This window comes from Medicago sativa, chromosome 8 (genome assembly GCF_051527215.1).
Source record: "Medicago sativa cultivar Bolivia chromosome 8, Bolivia_mono, whole genome shotgun sequence".
In the NCBI taxonomy this organism is placed as follows: domain Eukaryota; kingdom Viridiplantae; phylum Streptophyta; class Magnoliopsida; order Fabales; family Fabaceae; genus Medicago; species Medicago sativa.
This window is the reverse complement of record NC_140756.1, coordinates 82,395,938-82,414,969: the sequence shown is the minus strand read 5'-3', so window position 1 is coordinate 82,414,969 and position 19,032 is coordinate 82,395,938. Positions and strand designations below refer to the sequence as shown.

Below are 19,032 nucleotides of genomic sequence, written 5' to 3'. Positions count from 1 at the left end.
GGGCTTCTAACCTTATATTGTTTTTGTTGGTTTTGGACGTGACATCGTCAAATATTGTTATTAATTGTATGATAAGGAGATGTATACTCATGTGGTTTTATGAGGGGGATAAGGAGGTGTATTTTTGGAAGTCAGTCGTGGATGAAATAGAGTATGATAAGGAGATGTATACTCATGTGGTTTTATGAGGGGGATAAGGAGGTGTATTTTTGGAAGTCAGTCGTGGATGAAATAGAAGTCGGAATAAAATGAAATGATAGAGTATTTACCGGATGAAATAGTGTCACTCGGGGGCGGATACGGTGTGAAACATGGTGTGGCGAGATGCCATACCAGATTATTTCCCATTTAAGTATATATATAGTATAAGTCATCAATGTATCAAAGTTTCTTCGTTAGCCTAGCGATTACGTTTGGTGGTGGTTGCTTGCGGGTCCTCTGTTCAACTCTCGGCGAGTTCCGGTTTTGATTTGCGAGTTCCGGTTTTGATTTTTTTTAAATTATTAATATAACGAGTTCCGGTTTGATTTTTCAACTCTCGGCGAGTTCCGGTTTTGATTTTTTTTAAATTATTAATATAACGAGTTCCGGTTTTGATTTTTTTTTTAAATTATTAATATAACGAGTTCCAGTTTTGATTTTTTTTTAAATTATTAATATAAATAAATTATTAATATTAAAAATTAAAAATGGTGTTGCGAGGGAATCGAACTGTAACTCCATGGTATAATGCTCTCACCCAAACCACTTTGCTGTAGTTTTTAAGTTGTCAAAGCTTTTCTCTGTTAATATATATAGTTTCTTTGCAAATTTTGCCACACCAATATCTATTGTCTAGATCCGCTGTCACTGTGACTTCAAGTTCTGTCCCTCCTTTGTAAACAACACCATTACTATTTTTATGTTTTTTCCATCGTATTTTCCACTAGGGAAATGTTGTGTATACACCATGAGAGAAAAATAAATAGAAAGAAAATGAGATCTTGAATGAATATAGAATATTAAGGTATGTATGATTCGAAATTTTTGATCCAATAGAAAAAGCTAGTATATTTTTCTTCCACGATAACGTGAGCATATATTTTTCTATATTTCTTTGTTTGTACTATGCTTCATGAACATTTTATATAAAGCTAACATTTTATATTAAGCTATAAATTAACATCAATGAATAGAACCAAACAAAGAACATAATTATAATTATTCACATGAAGAGGAAAGAGAGATGTTAATTAATTGATGTTCTTTCCTCTTCATGCAAATAATTAATTAATTGAAGAGGTAACAAATAAAATAAAATAAAAATAAAATAAAAGGCAACTTTGAAAACCTTTTGCCTCATGACATTGGATCTCATGACATTGGATAGAGGTACTTGTTACATAAATCTTGATTTCCTCTATTTTTTTTCCATCCTCCCCTTTCTTAGTTGCCTTAGATTAAAAAAATATATGATGTTGCAACTGTTGTAGCCAACTCCTGCCATACTAAAAACCAATGATTAACAATCATACCTCTATGCAAGGTCAGACAAACACTTTACTTTAATTCCCTTTAAACAAAATCAAACTAAAAAAAAACATAGCCATCAATCAAAGGGAGCACATGGCATGACTATGAATATGATTTCTATAGACACAAAAATGGCACAACAAGATCTGCTTCCCATAATAGGTTGCTATAGTCATTCCTGCTTGTTTGCAGAAAGCAGGATTTGCTTTCAGTTGGTGTATTTTGTATCCATTCACAATTGAGAACCCTTTTAATGTAAAGTTAGATCATATCTTTGAATATTTGTTTTAATACTTGTTAAACAAAATAAATGATAATATTTTAGTGATATTTTATACAAATTAAAATCTTTTATATAAATTAAACATTTTTTTTGAAGAAACTAAACTATTCCATCCAAAAAGACATCGGGAAGAATCGAAAATATCGAACCTTAGACTTTAAGAACAAACATACTCCAAGGTACCTATCCAATACCATCAGATCAACCCAACCGAGTTATTATACAAATTCAACTATTACTCCTTTAGTAACAAAATTTAGGCTCTGTTTGGTAAAAATAGCAGATGAGTCGATAAGTTGGTGATAGCTTATATGATGGTGATAGTGATAACTTATAGTGATATGATGGGCGATAAACTACTTAAAGTGTTTGGTAAAATTAGCGGTTCAATTAGCCGGTAGATGTAAAATTACATATAAGGACATTTTTAATTCATAATAAAGTTTATATCAATTAATGTTTAAAGTATTTAAAAATTAAAAATTAAACATTGTTAATTTAATTCCTAAATGTTAATTTATATTTATTTTCATTTGCCTAAAAAAATTAGATATAAAGTGTAAAAAAGTTTAAACGTAACAATAAATAAAATATAGTTTGTACAAAAATATATATATAGTGAAGGTAAACGTGACGTTCTCATTTTTTTTGTTGGAGAAAATCATTGTCCTTATTCTTATTCTCTACAACTCTCATATATCACACAAAAATAACGTGTCATTTCGAAGAAAAAAAAGGTGACATTAAATATTGAAATAGTCACACAAAAAAACGTAACAATTGTAACGAAAAAAAACTTAAACCTAACGGTATAAAAAATATCTTTTTCTACTGAGAAAAAAGGATCTTTCATTCATAAAAAAAATAGCATTCATATTTAAAACATATGTATTTTACTTTATAATATAATAAATGATTAAGGGTAAAAAATGGAATTTAGTTAGAATAATAAGGGTAAAAGCTGGAATTAAAAGTGAGAAGCTATAAGCTATAAGCTCAAACGCTACTTGGAATAGCTTCGAAAAATAGCTTATAAGCTCGTGAAATAAGTTATTAGCACATGGTGAAAAAGTGTTACCAAACGAGCTTTTTGTCAAACGAGCTTATAAGCTATAAGCTATAAGCTAATAGAGGTGTCTTGCCAAACGGGGTCTTAAAGAAAAATACATTCATGAAGTCAAATGTATTTGGTTCAAATACGGGACCAAAAACATTTGACTTGACTTTATTGATATAAATATTGCTTATATTTTTTGAATATATTTTGATTTGACTTGACTTTTTTTGAGAACCCTTCCTTAATGTAAAGTTAGACTACATCTTTGAATATTTGTTTTTAATCTTGCTAAAACAAACGCATCATCCAATGTATTTGGTCCAAATACGGGAGCAAAAACGTTTGACTTGATTTTTTTTTGGAACCCTTCCTTAATGTAAAGTTAGACCATATCTTTGAATATTTGTTTTTGATGCCACTACCTCTACCTCTACCTCTTCCTCCTCGTCCTCCAATCTTTTCTTCTTGCTTTGTCTCCTCTTTGGAAGTCCAATCTTTTCTTCACCCTTATTCGAACAACTCGAGACCCCTCGGCTCCTTTGTCTCCTCTACCTCTAACTCCCCCAAAAACACTTCATCCTCCTCCCTCTACCTCCTCCTCCTCCTCCTCCTCCCCCTGAATCAACCACCATGAGTTACGATAGGTTGATGAAATGGTTGTGTGGCTACAACACAACCACATCATCAGCCGATAGTAACAATTTCGGTAGTCATGCTCCAGGCATCATCAAATCAATACAAATGCTTAAAACACGGTTTGGAAATCTACAAGCATCATCACCATCATACGATAATAATAATAATAGGAATGATGTTATCAACAACAACAAGATGGTGTTGAACACTTCTTCGCTTACGCTCATCCCGATCTCCTTGGAGGCTCGTCATCACACCCGCCATACGAGGCAAACAATATTGTTGCGACTAATGGTGATGAAGTTCGGAGCTTCAAATAGTACCAACATGAAGAGGAAAAAAGAAGAAATTGTTGATGATGGTAGAATCCATAGTCTACCCCACAATAAACATGGACCATACATATGTCCAAAGTGCAACAAGGTAATAGCAACATCACAAAAATTCGCTGCTCATGTATCAAGTCACTACAAGTCGGAAAGTGAAGAAGAAAGAAAAAAGAGATACATGTCTAGGATCCGAAAGAGACCGGATCTCCGGATTCTAAAGCTCAATGATGGAACAACTACTCTTGTTCTGTCATTGCTTCTCTTGATCAGTCACATGCTCCTTCGTCGAGTTATGATACTCAAAATATGAGTGTCCACTGCTCCTCCTCTAAGTGGGGTAAAAGTTAAACATGAGCCTGCTGATAATTAATATATATTATGCATGCTCAATTTGTAATGTTTATTTGAGATCTTAGCTCCCCGTGTTTGCTTCCCTTTTTCTTGTTGTTTTCTTGTTTTTGTTAGCCTTTGTAACAAAAAAAAAATTGTAATGTTTATTTATTTCATTATCTAGGTAATTACTATGTTTTTTTCCGGTACTCGGTCTTTAGACCAATTATAATCATGTCTTTTAATTTGGTTTTTAATTTTATATTTAAATAGTCTGGTAACTATTTTGTGTAAGTGCGGATGTCAAGTACTAAGCCTATTTTTGAAAAGAAATTTGTACACTTTATTTTGAAATCATCGTGAATCTCTTTACAAATTAATGAATTTTATATTATATTTTCATTGGGGTTTATGGTGTTGCAAAAAAAAAAAATCAAAATGAACACCATTTCAATTTTCAATGAAATTAAATGACGTCTCTATAAAACATTTGAGTGGACGAGTGAAACCATATTCTTGTGAATATAATCAAACAATTGAGTTTCAAGAACCCAAAAAAAATATTGTAAAAAAATTGAATTTAAAATAACCCATCTTTATTAATATAAAGTGACGAGAGAAGAAAATGATACTTCTTTCTTTTTAAAATGAATGTCACTAACAAAAAAATTATTTTAAAATGAATGTCATTTTCAATTTTCAAAATCTGTATTGGAATGAAGATTGAAATTAAGAGATCTCATCCTTATAAATATATAGAGGGATAGAAGATAATAATATTCTAACCGTTTTAAAATAAGTTTCACTTTAACCAAAAAATGTTTCAAAATACGCATAATTTTTAATTTACAATGCACTTAAAAGACTTTCTACAATACATTTAAGTTGATCAATGAAACCATATTTTGCTTGAGAATATATCTACACAATCAAGTTTTAGGAACACAAAAAAGGCACATTCTTTTTCGAGAATATATCCAAACAATTAAGTTTTAGGAACCAAAAAGGTATATTGGGAATGAAGATTGAAATTAAAACAACTCATCCTTATAAATAAATATAGAGAGGTAGAAAAGATAATAACATTCTCTCCATTGTAAAATATGTGTCGCTTTAACAGGGAAAAAGGTTTAAACATAACATCATATGTAATTTACAATGCAATTAAAACACTCCCTACAACATATTTAAGTTGATTAGTGAAACCATATTTTTCTTGGGAATATATCCAAACAGCCGAGTTTCACGAACACAAAAGACATATTCTTTTTGAGAATATATCCAAACAATTGAGTTTTATGAACCCAAAATGTGTATTAGGAACGAAGATTGAAATTGAAATAATCCATCCTTAAAAATATAGAGGTAGATGATAAAATAATAATTTCTCTATTTTAAAATGAGTGTCACTTTAACATAACACTATTTTGAGATGAACGTCATTTCAATTATCAATGAAATTAAAAGACATGCCTACAAAATATTTAAGTGGATGGGTGAAACCATATTTTTATTGGGAATATATCCAAACGATTAAGTTTTAGGAACCCTAAATATGTATAGTGTTGTGAAAGTGACTCAAAATTGGAGTTTGGAGGCCAAAAATTGATGTTTCTTGAAAGTACAAATCGGGGCCCGAATGGCAAAAACCGGGGCCCGATTTTGGCTGTCTTTGGGAGCGATTTGGTACTGGAAAAATCGGCGCCCGAATGGTAAAAATCGGGGCCCGATTTTGCGTCTTGTTATTTTTCGAAACGTATTTTTTGGGCCGGATTTGGTACAATTTTATGGGAGTTTCTTTTACTATAAATATAGGCATTGTATCGGTGTAAACCTGGAGATAGAGGGGGCTGAAACAAGGGTTTAGAAAGGCAACAACAAAACTAGGGTTTGTATAGAGTTTGTCTCTTTGGAACAAACACTAGGTTTTGAGGGTTGATTCACCTTGGGAAACACTATTAGGATTGAGTCTCTTGGTTACGGGAAGAGGCTGGGATTTGGGTAGAATTAGGCGGGAGACTTATTCTTGTAATCCATCTCTTTTGTAACGTTACTCATCATATAGTGGAACGGAGGGCTGCTCTCTCCCCCGGACTAGGTCAATTTGGACCGAAGCTGGGTAAACGGATTCTTTGTGTTCTCTCTTCTTCTTTTCTCTTGCCGTGTTGTTTTCTACTTTTGGCTTGTGATTATAAACTGTTCTATTCACTTTGATTATTGGTTGCTTTATTATCCCTTGCTCCACACATCAAGTTGTTATTGGTGTGAGTTTTTCATCGAATTCGCAACATATAGAAAAAGAGTATTGAAATTACAATAACTCATCCTTATAAATATAAAGTGACGAGAGAAGAAAATAACGTTTCTTCCGTTTTAAAATAAGTGTCACTTTAAAAAAAAATATTCTAAGATGAATGTCATTTTTGATTTTCAATGCACTTAAAATACGTCTCCACAACACATTTGAGTAGATTAGTGAAAACATATTCTTGATAATATACTCAAGAAATTGAGTTATAGGAACCCAAAAATTGTATTGAAAATGAAGATTGAAATTAAAATAACTCATCCTTATATAAATACGAGAGATAGAGAAGAAAATAATATTCTCTCTGTTTCAAATAAGTGGACTTTAACAAAAAAAATTGGTTTAAAATGAACGTGATTTTCAATTTCCAATGCAATTAAAAGATGTCTCTACAACATATTTGAGTGGACTAGTGAAACCATATTTTTCTTTTGAATATATCCAAACAACTGAGTTCTAGAAAAGAAAAGGGCATATTCTTCTCGAGAATATATCCAAACAATATAGTTTTAGGAACTTAAACGGTTTATTGGTAATGAAGATTGAAATTAAAATAATCCATCCTTATAGATACAAGGAGATGGAGAAGAAAATAACATTTTCTCCATTTCAAAACAAGTATCACTTTATAAAAGAAAAATTGTTTCGAAATGAACATAATTTCAATTTTGAATGAAGTTAAAAGACGTCTCTACAAAATATTCGAGTAGATGAGTGAAACCATACTTTTTTTATTTTAGAATCAACAATTGAGTTTTAGGAACCCAATTGAGAATAAACCTTTTATATATGTTTTTTAATCAACGAACTTTATTTTTGTTAAATATGATTACCTTTCAATTTTTTGTTAGAAGTGAAATGTATGATTATTATGTATGAATATTGTTATTGTAATGTCTGTATTTTATTATATTTTGGTAAAATGAAGAAAATGAATATGTTGAACTTTTGTTGTAAAATTTTAGGCATTTCTTATTTTTTTTAAGAAAAAACACTTTCTTAAAATGTTATCGATGAATATACTGAATGTACTCGTGGATACTTCAAAATATGTGTATTATCCTCTGAAATGATATCCGTACGAATATGGAGAGGACACATATATCATATTTATCCAACAAGGTGGGCACATATATTATATTATCTGCACCCATTGGTTATAGTTGTATCTTGTAGTTATGCATCATTGAGTCATGTGTTTCTGATTTTGTGTATGTTAATGACATTCTACCAACTCCTTGAAAGATTGTGTTACTAAGTCATCGATTCCCTATTGGCAAGATCCCTCTAACCGAGAAGTGGGTGGAGGAAGGTGGTTTCAGGATCAGTAATATTTCTTAGAACTGAACTTCCATTAATACTCGGGTGTGCATAAAAGAGTGACACAAGTTAATTTGGAGGGAAGTTTCCATCATATGCGTGGTCATTAATATAGGTAGCGTGTGAAGAGCCTAAACATAAATGCGAAACAAAGAGGTTGATCGGTTAGAAATCTACAGTTAAAACTCTATAAATTAATAATGTCGGGACCGAAGAAATTTATTAATTTAAAGAGTTATTGATTTATCGATAAATTAATAATTATTAATTTAAAGAGTTTTTAAGTAATTATACTATACATACCAAACAAAAAGGCAAATTAGTCTATGCCTCTTAGAATTACGTTGCGGCGAACCTTGGGACTCAACGTAAATCGGTAACTATTATGTTCATATGCATTGGAAATCAATAATGACTTTTGAAGTACGGTAAATGTAAACAATAGGAACAAATGTGTTCAATGTATTCTAAATATATTTTTTTCGGTCTCTATGAATTATTAATTTATGATTTTTTTGGGACCGAAAATTATAAAGGGATCTCTGAGAAATTATTATCTTATTATTTTACCGAGCTTTTCAAATTTTTACATTGACCCAAGTCGGGACCGGACAAATTTATTATTTTAGAGAGTTTATTAATTTACCGAGTATTGATTCAAAGAGTTTCTACGGTATATGCAAGATTACGGGAGCATGTCAAAGGGGAAATTTCTAAGCGACGTCGAGGGTGCAGCTTGACCGTCAGGAGCTACCAATGCAAGTCTTTTGTATTTTTTCATGTCACCTAAATGGACATTAGTGTAAGTCGATTCAATCTATGCGGGTATGAGATTACCCGTCTTCACAAGAGCATAAATCATGTTCCTTACATAGTGTTAGGCGTAGAGCTACCAATGAGTCGGAGTTGTTTCATATGTTGATTACATTAAGTGTTTGTTGTTTTTGGATTTTCAAACTGTTGTATTTGAATTTCCAAATTTTATTATCTACCGAAGTTGTTACTAGGTTGAGTCACGACCGAGTCGTTCTCTTTAAGATGTTTCGTGGCACTACCCAAAATTGTGCAAGGTAGACTATCAACCACGCCGCCTCCAGGATAAAACAAGTCCGGCTACAATTGTTCGATTAACTACGCACCTTGTAGTTAATCGTTCGAAAATTACACCTTCAAATATGGTACTAAGACCACCCTTTAATACCGAAACCACTTTAATATGGTATTATTACCATTCTATTATGGTGCTAAGACCACTCAAATATGGTGTTTCCACCATTCTAACCTTTAAGTTCTCCAAACTATCAATATGGTACTATGACCACTCAAATATGGTGTTACCACCATTTCTCCTCAAATAGAAAAATATTGTTATAATATTTATATACGGTTAAGATCATTCTTGATTCCGAGGGGACATTATTATTCCAAATAGGGACTATGATCTTAAAAGTACTCTTTATTCCGAAAGGACGTATATTACCGAAGGGACTATGTTTTTAAGACCATTCTTAATTCCGAAGGGACATTAAACCGAAAAAGGGACTTTGGTCTTAATAACACTCTTAATTCCGAAGGGACGAAAGGAGTAGAAAAAGGAGAAGGACTTGTTAAACAAGTCGAAGGAGGAGAAGAGAAGAAAGACTCGTCAACACAAGTCAAGAAAGGGAGAAGAGAGAAAGAGTTCCCGACAACTCAATGAAACTCTTTGGTGTGTGGAATGCCTTGTGTGAGCTCTCTATTTATAGAAAAAATTCACAACTAATAAGTGAGAAACTTTGGGAACAAGTAATACATTACTTTGTCATTAAGTAATTCACATATTAGATCTAGTACAAAAATATCTTAATTGAGTACCAAAATATATTATATTTAGTAAAAAAATATATTATATTATGTACCAAAATATATTCAGATCAAGCACTAAAATATATTAGATTGCGTACCCAAATATTTCGGATTGTGTTCCAAAATATTCTAGATTGCGTTCCAAAATATTTTAGCAAAACTTGGGGACTAAGAAAGCACTTTCTAATAATGATTAAATTAATTATTTAATTTATCATTTCCAAAATAATAAAATATATATCAATATATATTTTTCTCTAGTGCTTATGTTACCCATAAATTAGAGGTACACCCCCACTATATAAACACTACTAATGTGTGTGTTCTATCCGATGTGGGACTTCCACTTTTTTCAATTCACACAACATTAGTTCTACCCAACATGAGAATTTGTGTTTAGTCTTTTTAACTCAATTTCGACACATGTTCTAACAGTGTTATATTGTGAGAAATCAATGGGTATATGTGGGGAAATTACAAGGGGAAATGTATATGTGAATGAATGTCTCATCAAAAGAATACCGCGCAACATATTGTATGTGATATCATAACATACTTGAACAAGATATGTTTCCCATAATATGTTGCTATAGCCATTCCTGCTTGTTTGCACAAATAAAGATTTGCTTTCAGTTGGTGTATTCTGAGGCCATTCGCAACTGAGAACCTTTCCTTAATGTCTTCCCACAAACCTCGTGCATTTTCTCTGTACTTTCGCTCATTATCAGTCTCCTCCCAAATAAAATTCCTCTGCAATCTTTGAATATCATCTGAACATGCCTTTGGAATTTTGTTTGTCATCATATGATAAATAGGTATTGCCTCCATTACCAACTCTCCCTGCAAAGGAAAGTTGATTAACTTTCCACGCAATAAGCTTATTGCTTACTTGATCAGTGTTATTATTGAGCTTGTTTTCTTGAATTCCAATTCTAAACTGAAATTGGGCCGGGTAACCAACCAACCCATTAAGCTATTATATTTATTTATTTTCAATCTTTTTTTCAAATCTAGTTTATAATTTAATGTTAACAAGTGCCCGGGACACTTGTTAAGAAATTATAAGAGGAAATATTACATTGAAAATTGTGTATTATACTTTTTAAAAATTGAAAAGGTACTTTTTTCAATGCAAATCTTGTCTTTTCTTTCTACTTTTAGTTTCTTAACCAAAGTGCCCCAAGATTAACAAGACCCTTTCGAGAAATTGACTAGTAGATCAAGGCATTTAATTGGAGCTTTTTTAAGGCCGAGAGATTTTGAGAAATTGAGTGTTTTTCAAGAAATTAAATCAAATCTAGTTTATAAACAAAAATCCACATTTTAAATTCATTCAATAAATGATGTATATGATCTATTATATAGATCATATACATCATTTATTGAATAAACCTAAAAAATGATTTTTACGGCTCTTATAGGAAAATGTTATTTCTCTAGAAAAATAGCATCAAGAATTTTTCAAGACACGGTTGGCAAGTTTTAGTTGCATGATTGATTTGTTCACTTCCTATTTTTCAACCACACCTCCTTGAATTGTGGCAAATAGTACATTGTGATTGGATGCTCTTTATTCTTGAAGAATTCTTGATGTTATTTTTTAGAGATATAACATTGCTCTTACTTATAATAGTGACCGGAAGGGGTGTGTGTCTATATATATATATATATATATATATATATATATATATATATATATATATATATATATAAGTTATTTTGCAATTATTTGGTTGTACTATATTTATTTTTTTTATTTTTTTGTAAAAAATCTCAATTTAAATTATCAACAAATGAATATAATGGTCACATTTGACTATGTCTCTACATTCCAAAGGAAATCATCATAATCAAAATATTAATTTTTTTATAATTTCTTCGAGTTAGATTTTTGTCTCAATATTTTTGAAGGAATATTTTTGTCTTAGTGAGTATTTTTAAAATATTAACTTTTATAATTTTTTTTGAAATAGATAATGCTAACGAGTGTTCTCAAGACACTCTTTAAGGATCCGCACCCCTTAAATGATAAGTTTTTATGAAAAATTATGTTTTTAATGTATTAAAAATTAAAGTATTTGACTTTTTTAATGACTAATTTTTTAATTTAAAATCTTTAAAGAGTGCTCCCAAAATTAAAAATATTAAAGATTAAAGTTGTGCCAATGCATATGTGAAACTATCAACTAAATTATTCATTTTTTTGAAGGGAGTGAGTGAATATTAGATTAATAGTTAATACTAATGAACAAAAGTCTTTACTAGATGTCCCAGGGATAAAAATGCAACATGCCTTCTACCATAAAAAAGGTGCAACATTGGCCAATTTGCAACCTTTAACTCAATTGGAATCTGGAAGAAACTGTCCCACCATATTGGTCAATTTTCAATGACTATAATACCCTTTCGGATCTAAAAATTGACTGGATGAGATAACCGAATCCAACAACAACCTTATCCTCCAAATGTTCCAAATTGCCATTGCCATGTCTTCTAAATTTTCATGCGCCAAAAAATAAACAAAACAAAAGAAAGAAAAAAAAAAACATGGCATCAAATTTTCTCTCAACAGCAAACCCTTTTCATCTAGCATCTTCATCACAATCTTCATTAGTAACACCAACATATGCTTACAACCCTGTCAAATGCAATGTGAAAAGACAATTAACTCCTTGCAAAGTAGTTAATCAACCATCACTAAGTGTGACCAAAAGAGACATATCTATAGGTTTTATTACCAGTTTGGTCCTTTCATTGAGTGGTAAGGGTTTGTTTGATGCTAATGCTGCAATACTTGAAGCTGATGATGATGTTGAGCTTTTGGAAAAAGTAAAGAAAGATAGAAAGAAGAGACTTGAGAAACAAGGTGTCATTAGTTCCTCCACCAAAGAAACAGGTAATGTGCATTATTTGATATGAAATTTATTTTTCATGGTAATTCCTTAAATTGAATGATTTTGTTCACCATAATAATACATATAAATTTGAGGATCTAATTTAGCACAATTCATGAGGGTTTCTAATGAAAATAAAAAGCTCTCATAAAGTGCAAATATTGGTTTGTTCTATTGAATTTTTCCTAGATATTGTATAAGTTTAATTTTAATGCAATACTATTACTGCAATAAATTTTAGTATCATTTGATGAAGTTCTATTTCCTAGTTCATGTTATTGTTTGATCAAGCTCCTTTCATGAAAAAACTCAAAACACCAGTTTGTTTGCTGAGTTTTCAAGTTCAGCAGGGACAGTTTTTTTTCTTTCCCTTTTTTGTACTAACGAATGAAAAATAATTGCAGGGTATCTTCAAGACTTGGTGTACAAATTGAGTGAAGTTGGTCAAGCAATTGAAAAAAATGATCTAACTTCAGCTGGTTCTGTATTAGGGAAAGGCAAGGATGCTGATTGGGTGCAAAAAGCTAATATAGCTTTGAATAAGGTATATCCCGTTTCATTGTGTATGTTTGGAATCACAGTGAGTTTGAAGAAATCACGGTGACACTGTGGTTCTATGAAACTCATGTCGATTCAAACATGCCCTTAAATGCATTCACTGTGAACCCCTTTGTTAGGAAATCTTCAATAACAATTTCATATCAAAAATTAGACAAACAAGAAAGTTGCCTGTTATTAATTTCTTTGCAGTAATATGGATAATAACATCAGTATGTCATATCTTAGTCAATAGCAATAATTGGCACTAAATTTTGACCTTGATACATAAATTCTCTTATAGCATTAGAGTCTGAATTTCAAAATTGAGGAAACTGGTGCCTTTAGTATCATTTTCAAGTGGAAAATTCAAATCCAAAACTCATGCCCGAGATACTATCGTCGTTGAAACTTGAAACACACTCTTTAATCTCTATTTGGTCTGCTTCTTAACAGCTGAGCTCCAGTCCTGAAGAGAAGTCTGAGGTGGACACATTCAATTCTTCACTTGCTTCATTGGTTTCATCAGGTGTGTTTCATTCAATTAGGATTTAAACTTTATACAACGCAGAAAATATGCTCATCTTCAGACATCTTATTCGATGTTAGGCCTTCTCTTGATTTAGATGGTTATGACCTGGAAAATTAAGGGTGTTTGGATTTCAATTTTAGGCCTTCTCTTGTTTATTTATAGAAAATATGCAAAAATAATAACTTCATTTGAAACACAATTTCAACCAAATCAATTATACATATCAACTACCAAGTGTATTTAAAATCACATTTGTCAAAATGCTCAACAGAAGATGTTGAATTGACTCAAATGTATTTTTAAACCATTTTAAAATAAAAGCCAAACACACTAAAAAATAGTCTATATGTAACCTTGCTAATAGATTATCCTCAGAAACTTTCTTAAGCGCACATTTGTGCATAGTAGCATTTGCCAACAAAATTATAGGCTAGGGATATCGATATGTAATGTCTTCCTCAAAATATAGCTCTGAGATTTCTTCAAGCACGCACACTAACTCTTAATATTGATGCTTTTGGCAGTTGCTCAGAATGATGTGGAGTCGTCCAAAATTGCCTTTGTGTCTTCAGCCTCTGCAATTGAGAAGTGGACCTCCTTGACAGGGCTGGTTGGTAAACTTAAAGGGATTTGAACAGAGTGAAAAAGCTACAAGAAATTTTATTTCATCTTAGATATACAGAATTCCATTAATTTTCTTTTCTGGCTCACCAAATTTTGGTGTCATGGGGCAGTCCCAGCAGAGCTTTATCTAGGAAAGACCAACAAGCTCATTTTTCACGGATCATGAAGTTTGAGCTTGGATGTAAATTGTAATTTTAATTGTAATGCCATTGAAAATTTGACTACATGCAATATTGTTGTTCACTCAAGCTACTGAAGGATTATTAACTGCAAACATGTCACCACCCAAACTTTAGCCATTAAAAGGTGTCACGGCAGAGGCCATAGCCATATTCAAGATCATGGCTAATGGTTAGAATTATTATTATCATTGGTTAATTAAATATGAAATGAAATAAAACATATGCAAATAGGTTCCAAATAAATGAGACATGGGGCATGAAGTTGGATAACACTGCAAAGGACATGGCTTCAGAAAGAAAAAGAGAAAAAAAAACGCTGCAAAGGACATCACATTACAGGGATCTTACAACACAATGTTACATGGGAACTAGAAGCTATATGTCTCTTCACAACATAGATGGATGGTACATTTTACAGCTACTCTATGATTGTATATAGTCATTCAATGAACAATCAGATAAATGACATTAACAACAAAAACTACAGTTATCCTCAGATAGATCTACAGGCGTCAGAGTGACAGAAGCCAAGAGTTAATTGTATTCATTCAGGAGCTTTGACCTCAACAATTCAGCTTCCATTCACAGTCACCTCTGATTCAGCCTTGTTCATATCATGAACCTTGTAGTTTGCTTCATCGTGCACTCTTGTCGCGTCTTTCTCCTTGGTTTCTCCTCCAGCCTCACGGGTGATCCTGTTATCTTCCTCTTTATTTTCGCCTTCCACTTCAGCCGTTTTCTCAGCAGTAGGGGCAGCTTCAGATTTCTCTGCTTCCCCAGATCCACCATCTTGTTTCGTCTCTTCCACTGGCTGTCCGATCTTTTCTACTTGTTTCGTCTCCTCCACTGGCTGTTCAATCTTTTCCTCCTGCTTTGTCTCCTCCGCTGGCTGTCCAATCTTTTCGTTTTGCTTAGTCTCCTCTGCTGGCTGTCCAATCTTTTCTTCTTGCTTTGTCTCCTCTGCTGGCAGTCCAATCTTTTCTTCATCCTTATTCTGAACAACTCCAGACCCCTCAGCTCCTTTGTCGTCGATATTCTCTTTTGATGCTTGCAAATCTCCATCAGCAGTGTTGGATTTCCCCTCATCCTTTGCAATATAAGTAGTTTCTCCAGGTTGAATGGACTCTTTAACATCAGCATCTTCTGCTCCCTTCTTATCTTCATTTTTGTTAACAACTTCCTTTTCCGGCTCTACATCCTTATCATCCTTAGTTTCGCCAGCTTCTTGCATTTCCACGTCTTTTGTCTCCTCTGCTTCGTCCTCAGAAGCTTCTTTCTTTGAAGCTGATGACTTTCTGCTACGTTTCTTAGGAGGCTCACTTTTTGGCTCTGCTGGAGGAGCTGCCTTGACCTTCTCAACAATTCTCGATGATCTTCTTGGAGTCTCCCCAGTGCCCCAATCAAATTCCGATATGTTTGGGCCACCGTTAGTTTTCAAATACTTTTCCAAATGCCTTTTGGTACGGATCTCCTCTCCTGTTGGTGAAGTGAACACAATCTCATTTTTCTTGGGTGTTCCTGACTTTTTTGGAAAGAACTGCAAAGGAAATATAATTTATTAATACTCACGCAATAGCATGCAACAAATCAACAACTGTTACACATACAAGATCTTGTTCCAAGTTATTAACTTTTACAAGACTTTGGTGCTCATGATGTTAAAAGATAAAATAAGAATTATGTCTTATGATTAGAACAGTGTATTAAACCCTTGAGAATACTCAATTAAAAATGTTTCTTCCTCTTCTCTTAATCAAAAAATTATTTTGTTGTTACATTTTTAAGCATTTTAGTGCCTAGTTAAACACCATAGGCGTCCAATAAGTCCTAGCTCAACGGGCAAAAATGCCGAAATTGTTAGGCCGGACGTCTTGACCGGGGTCCGAACCCCAGCACCTCCACTTTGCCATTTCTTCTATGTACCAAAAACAAAAAACACCATAGGCAGTTATGAGCTAGCACTTTTACTGTTAAACTTCAGTAAGAGAGTACTAGCAGGGCACCAAATTAACCTTGTTCAGTCTGAAGGCTTTTCTATCCCTCTTTAATCCTTCCATTCAGGCTATACCTGGGAGAGGTGTGAGCACTGAAGACAAGTATCCATGGCTCATAATGACCAAGAAACACAAAAATGGACACATATGAACTGTATAGAAAACCATTTCCAATCTAAAACTGCAGTAATAGAGAATACATAGACAACATCATTCAGCATGACAACCAACTGTTTGTCTCAAGAAAATAAGTAAACAATACTTCTCATGCAAAGCCAATATAGATGCCCCTCTAGTTATGTATTATACAATAACCCAGAGGGCGTATGTACCTAGAAAAAATAGTGAGTTTGTATGGAAATTGGGAACTGAAGATCACATCAGGTTAGTTAGGGGTTATGTTTTTCATGGAAAATGAAAAAAGAAAAAAAAAATCATTGCGATTGCATGGGTTTGTAAAACTCAGGGCAAATCAATGCAATTTACTTCAAGTATTAAAAAAGGCTGTTACATAGTGGGTTTATCCAGTGCACAATGTCAGAAAATATTATAATAATGGTTACAAATATGACAGAAAATCTTATGATAGTTATTACACATTTACATGGTAAGAAACGTGGTATATTTCCTCCCTACTGACTTATATGTGGGTATAAATTACACGACTGATTGACTGTGTTCAACATACCATGTGGCTCATGCTCTAGTCAGCATTGGATTTGCTAACCAACACTAAGCCTGGTGTTTGAAAGAAAATATACTTGAGCCAGTAGGGATGGTCTGTCGAATGATTTCACAATCTAATATCTTGTGCTAAACAAAAATGTAATAGTTAGACTTGGATAACAGGTCTTTGTTATTCATGTTTTCCTATCGTTTAGAAAACAAACACTATACCCCATGAGGCCCATCTATCATTGTAAAAAAAAGGTTATTTGACAATTTCTTCGCATATTAGAATTAAAATTATCCCTAGAACAAACAAATAAACACAACAAAACAACAACACTAAGAAATCATTACCATCCCATAGTAAATCCCAGACCTATAAAATGCACAAAAGTCGTACTTAAAACAAGTTTCCATGTTTAACAGTCCAAGTGAAAAGAAGATCAATGATACAAACAACTAGCTCAGGAACAAACAAGCTCAATTGCAATGTACCCATTTCACCAAATATTTAAAATTACAAAACCAAAGTAGGAAATTCCCAAAGAGTAAGCCACAATGTACACTTTAAGCAAAAATTTCATACACAATTTTATACAACAATTTGAATTATGCAAAATCTTCTACACAGTGCTAGTATTGCAAGCATAAACCTCACAATTTAAGAAATACCGTCACGAAAATAGGGACACAGTAAGAATCTTGAAAACCCTAGCAGGTAACTCAAAACCCAGAAACTATACAATTCCTCAAATTCAGAGAACAAAATACCTAAATCTTAGACATGAATCTTGAAACACACACATTCAACAGTTCAAAATTCAAGAAAACAACAAAATGCTTGAAAATTCAAAACCAAATCCCTAATTATGAAAACCAAAATCAAAGCATGTTATAAACACAAATCACAAAATTAAACAAAACCAACACGAAAATCAAAGAATTAACAAGAAATTACAACAACACGAAATTCAAATTGACCTAAAATTGAAAATTCAAACAAAAATTAGAACAACCTTTTTGGTCCAACCAGATGGAGCAGGTAGCTCCAACGAAACAGGCTCTTCTGGTGCACCTGCAGCTGCACCGACAGCACCAGAACCTTCCTTCTCAACTGAACTCGCCATTTTCACCTGCAAAAAAATTCCCAAAAAAAATATCACAATACTGTTGAAGAAAGAAAATGAAAAAGTAATTAATAATAATAAACTTTAGAATTTTGTATAATTGAACAAAAATTGATAAATAATTAAAGAAAAAGGATAAAGAGAGAAAATACTTAGGTTTTTTTTGTTGTTTGTTTGGTTTTTGATTTTTGCGTTTGTTGAAGTGAAAGTGAAACTGTTATTGTGTGTGTTTTTAAGTGTAAGGTGGAGAAAGAAGAATAGAGAAGAAAAATATTTAATGCTTTATTAATTTAATTAATGTTTTTTTTTTATTTTGAAATTGAAATTGAAGCGACACGTGTGGAATCTCACAAAAATATGTTTCTTTCTTCTTTCTCACAAAATGAAAGGTTTTAAAACGAGTGTGGAATCTCACAAAAATATGTTTCTTTCTTCTTTCTCACAAAATGAAAGGTTTTAAAACGAGGAAATAGACAAAACTTCGATTAACGCTTTGAAATTGCACAACATTAATCTTACCCCTCCGTCAAATTCTTATGTTAGTCGACATGACGTTTTGCGAAATACGATTTTGCACTTGTGTGCAAAATGTCACCGAACTTGAAAATTTATATTTATTTTTCTTTATCCTTAAAAGTGATTGCATTATCACTTAATTGTGGAGTATGTTATCTAAATTTTGACGGTATACAACCATATATTGGCGGTATGGTAGAACAAATTGCCGGTTTTTGGTAAACCCTACAATAATGTTCAAAACTCAAGAATATTTACAAAACAAACATAAAAGCATTTCTTTGTTCCAACATCGAGATGTTGTTCTTTCTTATTCAGGTTGTCCTTCACCCCATTA

General features: G+C 32.4%; 2 protein-coding genes and 1 pseudogene across 2 annotated transcripts; 2 read left to right on the top strand and 1 right to left on the bottom strand.

Annotated features, from left to right (window-relative positions):
• Positions 1-3,132: 3,132 nt before the first annotated feature.
• Positions 3,133-4,333, top strand: LOC146902265 (uncharacterized; annotated as a pseudogene).
• Positions 4,334-12,123: 7,790 nt separating this feature from the next.
• Positions 12,124-14,431, top strand: LOC146902264 (chloroplast thylakoid lumen protein). Its single transcript, XM_085736322.1, has 4 exons — positions 12,124-12,516; positions 12,919-13,058; positions 13,508-13,580; positions 14,108-14,431. The coding sequence occupies exons 1-4, from the start codon at positions 12,168-12,170 to the stop codon at positions 14,215-14,217; spliced, it is 672 nt and encodes a 223-aa protein (XP_085592448.1). The 5' UTR covers positions 12,124-12,167; the 3' UTR covers positions 14,218-14,431.
• A 263-nt stretch (positions 14,432-14,694) lies between these two features.
• On the bottom strand, positions 14,695-18,424 carry LOC146902263 (uncharacterized). Its single transcript, XM_085736321.1, has 3 exons — positions 18,332-18,424; positions 18,069-18,185; positions 14,695-15,926 (listed from the first exon to the last, which is right to left on the bottom strand). Exons 2-3 carry the CDS (start codon positions 18,177-18,179, stop codon positions 14,961-14,963), a joined length of 1,077 nt encoding a protein of 358 aa, XP_085592447.1. The 5' UTR covers positions 18,180-18,185; positions 18,332-18,424; the 3' UTR covers positions 14,695-14,960.
• Between the last annotated feature and the right edge of the window lie 608 nt (positions 18,425-19,032).